This window comes from Lactuca saligna, chromosome 6, assembly GCF_052625555.1.
Source record: "Lactuca saligna cultivar CGN05327 chromosome 6, ASM5262555v1, whole genome shotgun sequence".
Taxonomy (NCBI): Eukaryota; Viridiplantae; Streptophyta; class Magnoliopsida; order Asterales; family Asteraceae; genus Lactuca; species Lactuca saligna.
The window spans coordinates 28,291,834-28,298,154 of NC_136422.1; the positions used below are offsets into that span (position 1 = coordinate 28,291,834).

General features: G+C 39.6%; 1 protein-coding gene across 1 annotated transcript; it reads left to right on the plus strand.

The window, feature by feature from the left end:
* The first annotated feature begins 1,164 nt into the window (after positions 1 to 1,164).
* On the plus strand, positions 1,165 to 1,875 carry LOC145002395 (uncharacterized). Its single transcript, XM_078961678.1, has one exon. It carries the CDS (start codon positions 1,165 to 1,167, stop codon positions 1,873 to 1,875), a length of 711 nt encoding a protein of 236 aa, XP_078817804.1.
* The last annotated feature ends 4,446 nt before the right edge of the window (positions 1,876 to 6,321 follow it).

A 6,321-nucleotide genomic window follows, 5' to 3' on the forward strand; every position in this document is an offset into this window, starting at 1 on the left:
TTCATGCCTTGGATAATTTTGTTGCATGTATAACAAGAGAAAACTTAGATACAATGCATTAAGGTTGTATATGCACCATAGGAGTGTTATAGTACATAAAACCCAACAACGAGATGCTGAGTTACTGAGATGTGATCAAGATATAGAGTCAATGCATCAGACTACGCGAGCTGCTGGTCTCTTACCCCCCAGAGGATGAAGAATAGGAGAATAAGGAGCCACACGACGTGATAGCTGAGAGTCTCTCAGTTACCTGGGAATAAAGCAGGGAGCGCACTAGAGATTGTGACAAGTGGCGGGTTAGTTCCTTCAAAGCGTTCACAGACCACAAACCTCTTCTCTTTCGATGAGGAGACGACCCTGCATTGTGAATGTAATGGTTGCACAAGATGAAACATGTTTTCCATTCAGTCGACTTTAGTGAGTCACATAAATCCATTTATGTAGCATTGAAGCTGGATGGTGATGTCCTTCATTAGTGGGAGGCATTGGATTCTATTGTTCCTTAGATTACACTGTGTGTCATGACCTGGGATGCCTTCACTCAAAGGCTCCAGTAGCGTTTTTATCCACCGGTTCAGATGAAGAGGATCGAGCGTGAGTTCCTTGCACTAGAAAAAGGAACCATATCTGTTGTGAAATGCAATATCATGTTCTTTAAGAAGCTACATTTACATAAAAGTTATTGTCCTACCGAGGAAAAACAGGTAAAGCACTATGTGGAGGGGTTACCGACAGAGTATCGGACTAATGTGAGGCAGAACAACACTTTGGCAGCTGCCATGGATGAGGCTATTCGGATTGAGGTAGATCTGGATACACTGGGACATACCATTGTCAGAAGTGGGGAGAAGAGGAAGTGGGAGGGTCAATGAACCCTCCTAAAATAAGAATAAGAGCTTTGAAAGGAAGAAAGGAGACAAGCCAAACTACTCTTGGAAGTACATGTCTTCTCACGAGGATCCTTGCAGTAGCAACACTATCAGTTGTCTACGCTTTGGCAAATTAGGCCACAAGATATCTAAGTGTATGAGTAACGAGCCTCTATGCTATAACAATAAGCAAATGGGACATATAAGCAAGCAATGCCCTAATCCAAAGGTTAACGCTAGCAGTTCAGATCAGAATAAAGAGAAATCCAAAGCTACAACATATGCTTCTTAGATGATAGCTAAGAGGGCCAGACGTGATGATGAGGTGATTCTTGGAACGTTTCTGGTTGATGATATGCTTGCTTTGGTTTTATTTGATGTTGGTGCTAGTAGATCGTTTGTATCACCTACATTTTGTGCGAATTTTGTGGTACCTCGTAGTCCTTTGAGTCTTATGTTAGATATTGAGGTAGCAGTACGAAGTTTTGTTTTGATGAGGAAGAAATTTGATAGGTGTTCGATCTTTATCTCTGTTCACAACTTTCCTCTTAATATGATTCAGATAGGAATCAAATCCTTGTATGTTGTCATGGGCATGGATTGGTTGCCTGCCAATCGATTTGAGATCCTTTGTTTCGAGAAATGTGTTCGTATCAATCTTGCCGAGGGAGAGAGTATTATTGCTCGAGGGCATAAATCTAGGGGAACTGTACCAATTAACTATGTGATGAAGGCACGTAAGTTCCTAGCGAGAGGTTGTAAGGTCTTAATGGCTTATGTGGTTGAGAGTCCAAGGAAGATAGTGGTTCTCAACGATTTGGTGGTGGCCAAGGAGTTTAGCGATGTTTTCCCTAATGAGTTTCCTAGTCTACCACCACCACGCGAGGTAGAGTTCCAGATTGATCTCATTCCCGGTGCGGCTCCAATATCCAAGGTTCCATACCGGTTAGATCCATCAGAGATGAAGAAGGTGTGGACTCAGCTTCAGGAGTTATTAGAGTGAGGGTTCATCAGACCGGGTTCGTCACCCTAGGAAGCACCACTACTATTTATGAAGAATACGGATGATTCCATGCAGATGTGTATTGATTATTAGGAACTGAATAAAAGTGACTATGAATAATAAATACCCACTCCCTAGGATTGATGATCTCTTTGATCAGTTGTAGAGGGATAGTCACTTTTCGAAGATAGATTTGCAATCGGGGTATCATCAAGTGTAGGTATGTGAGCGAGATGTTCCCAAAATCTCTTTCAGGACCCATTATGGGAATTATGAGTTTTTGGTAGTGCCTTTTGGTTTGACGAATACACCTGTAGTGTTTATGGACCTGGTGAATCGGGTAGGTAGACCATTATTGGATAGATCGGTGATGGTATTTGTCGATGACATTCTGGTATACTCTCGGAGTATTGAGGATCATAGTAGGCATTTGCGAGAGATTTTGGAGATGCTTTGCAGGAGAAAATTTACGTAAAGCTCTCCAAATGCTAATTCTGGTTGAGGGATGCCCAATTTCTTGGACACATTATTGGGGTGGATGGAATCAAGGTAGACCCAACCAAGATAGTGGCCTTCAAGGAGTGGCCAAGGCTGAAGACTCCTACAAACGTTTAGTTTCTTGTGTTTGGCGGGATATTATAGGAGATTTATCAAATATTTCTCCAAGGTAGCAGGTTCACTAACTAAGTTGATGAAGAAGTCAGAGTCGTTTGGTTGGACAGACAAGTAGGAGGACGCATTTCAAACGTTGAAGAATATTTTATGTGAAGCTCTTGTTCTATATCTTCCCGAGGGGAATGCGGATTTGTGGTTTTTAGTGAAGTGTTATATTCAGGATTGGGATGTGTATTGATGAACCATGGGGAGGTGATTGCTTATGCTTCCTGCTAGCTGAAAGATGTTGAGCGAAATTACTCAATACATGATCTAGAAGTGGCAACCATGGTATTTGCTCTCAATCTATGGCGACATTATCTATATGGGATCAAATGCACGCTATATACTAATCACAAGAGCTTGCAACATATTCAAAACCAGAAGGAGCTAAATATGAGATAGCGGCGATGAGTGAAGTTGTTAGAATATTACGACTGTGAGATAAGTTATCACTTGGGAAAAACAAATATGGTAGTTGATGCTCTAAGTTGTAAGGAACTGAGGGTATCTTATCACATGAATCTAGGGAATTGGTTGTGACGCCTGACATATTTGAGCAGTTAATGGCTGCTTAGTCTAAGGGTTTGAAAGAAGACAATGTAAAAGATGGGGTAATGGTTAAACAGAAGGCACACTTAGTTGTGGACGAGCGAGGAATTATTACTTTTCAGGGTCGATTTTGGGTCCCACAAGTGGGTGGTGTTTGTGACATCCTGTTACATGATACACATAGATCGAAGTATTCTATCCACCCAGGTACGACAAATATGTGTCGAGACTTGAAAGCCAATTATTGATGGTCGGGTATGAAGTGGGAGATAGAGAAATACATGGCAGAATGTGTGACTTGTGTGCAAGTCAAACCTAATCACCGGTAGCTTTATGGTGAATTTCTGCAGCCGGAATTTCCCGAATGGAAGTGGGATAAGATTACAATAAATTTTATCACAAAGTTACCCAAGACTATATGGGGGTAATGACATGATATGGGTAATAGTGGACCTGTTGACGAAAAGTGCCAACTTTCTGGCCACCAGGGAAAACAAGAAGTTAGAAAATTTGGCCAAGATGTATGTGGAGGAGATTGTTGTACGTCATGGGTTACCATTTTCTATTATCTTAGATCATGATATACGGTTTGCTTCGAGATTTTGGTTGAATCTTCAGGAGGAATTAGGTAGTAGAGTGCATTTTGGCACAACCTTTCATCCCCATACTGATGGGCAGAATGAGAGAACTACACAGACTCTGGACGGTATGTTACGAGCTTGTGTTATTGAGTATGGTGGTAGTTTGAATACTCACTTACCCTTGGTGGATTTTCCTACAACAAAACTTGCCATTCCAGGATCGACATAGCACCATATTAGATGCTCTCCGGGAGTAAATGTCATACTCCCACATGTTGGTTGGAGCTATGCGAGAAACATTTTGCAAGTTCAGAAATTATGCAATTACAGAAGATAAGGTGAGAATAGCTCGTGATCATTTGTGAGTAACTCAGGAAAGACAAAAGAAGTACTCAGACCAGAAAGACAGATCGAAGACTTTCGAGGTAGATAAGAAAGTTTTGTTGAAATTCTTACCTTAGAAGGGGGTTATTCGTTTCAGGAAACAAGACAAGTTAGGTCCCCAATATATTGGTCTGCTTGTTGTTTTAGAGCGTATAAGTGACCATGCTTATAGATTGGATTTACCATCAGAATTAAAGGGGATTCACGATATGTTCTGAATATGTTACTTGTAAGCCTAGCTGAGGAAATGAGTATCTTACCCTTAAACGAGTTAAGGGTTGACGATTCTAAACGATTGGTGGAAGGGTCCGAAGCAATCTCAAAGTAGGAAACCAAGCAGGTACGAAAGAAGAATATGAAAATTGTGAAGTTCTTGTGGAAGAACAAACACGGAGGCGAGATGACTCGGGAGCTAGAGGATGATATAAGGACTCGTTACCCTCACCTGTTTGTTTGGGTTCTTGATTCTGGACGGAATCCTCTTAAGGAGGTGAGGATTGTAATGACCCGAACTTTCCCGATCCATCATTGAGGTTAGTTTCCTATTACATATCATTTTTAAGTTACTTTTAACAAGGTTAAAACTAACTTTTAGGGGTCAAAGTGCAAGAAAACTATGCTTGATCATATACATGGGTCATGGAGTCATTTTCCCACACTTAAAGGGACTTAAATGAAAGTTATGATGTATTTAAGTAACCCCTAACGCTAAATCCGGGAGTGAAACCTAATTGGTAGCCTCCACACTACTTTGATGTGAGTTCTTGAGTACATTTCCTTTCTTGAAGTGGTGGTGAAAATCTAAGAAGTTGTGGTGGTGATTTTGGTACTTTCAAGTGGAGATACTTCTTTTTTGGGTTCAAGACTTATTCCTTGGTTCTTCTCTTGGAAATTCATCATATTTCAAGACGTATAAATGACTTTTTTTTACCATCCATCTCTATTTTTCAAGTCCTTGTCTTAATCCTTGAAGTATTTGGTGATGTTTGTAAATTTGGAAATCTGGACAATTTTTTTATCTATTTTGCAAGGGTTGTAGAGCTCGATTTGCTCCAAATTAGATGATGCCCAGAGATAAGAAATTGAAGGAAATTAATTCTAGTTTCCAGAAAGACCAATAACACCCCTTTTGGAGTTATAGATTCTTTTATACACCCAAAACACTGAACATGGGTCGGGTTGTGAAACATCAAAATATTAAACTTAGATTTTGTTTTCTGTATTGATTTCTTGTTTACAATCGGGATTTTTTTGTAAACTTTTAGGTTTCTTTGTGATCTCTTGGAGAGTGTCTTCCTCAGTTTATTTATTCCCATAACTTGGATTTGAGGTGAGTCATTTCTTGTGTGGTTTTAGCACTAGTTTGGAAGGATATCTTATGTTCTTGTCTTTTGATGTTGTGTGAAGTTTGAAATTGATTACATAAGGTAGAATAAAACCTGGACATATAATATTATTGAGGACACAATTTAACTAGGTAATTGATTTATGCTAGATCCTTGATCTAGTTAATTGATGCAACATGTGAGTGTTAGGTCCATGCTAGAAGTGAGGACTTTTTTTAGGTCCATGTTTTGGAACACCACGATATAGCAGCTAATCTGGTCCAAGCCCATGATTATTTTTGCGATCCCTTCATATATAAACCCCTCTAAGCTATTTCTAGGATTCATAATCAACCTCCAAAACCCTTATACCTCAGAGAAACCCTATCCATCTTTCCCTTGGTGATTTGTGACCTTTTCGAGCATTGTTGGATTTAGAGAAGAAGGTGCCCCATTGGTGTATCTCGCAAGGAATCAACATCATCGGCATCTCTCATAGATTCTTGACCTTTGTAACTGTCAAAGGCTCTAACTTTATGGTTTATTACGCTTGGATCTAGAGTATTGTCCCATGTTCTTCATGTTTGAGCATATTTTGGAAGATGGAACTCATAGAGTTGAAAACTTTATGACTTTCCTAAGCCTTATAAGTATCATATGTTGTGATGTAAACTTTGGTTGGAGTTGTTATCTTTTGCATGTGTTTTGGTCATTTTTTGCTCATTTTGACCTAAAATGGATTTTAGACATGTTTTGGCTATGCAGGTCTATAAAGCTTCAACCTTTCTAATAGATCTGATGTTATAAACCCTTTATGGAGTGGTTCGGTTAAGGAATTTTTTATATTAAGGGCCTAATGGTTAAGACATTATGGATTTTGGCTTTATTTTGACCTAGATTTGAGATCTTGATCTCTTTGGGTGTCTTAATGGATAAAGTTGGAAACTTTA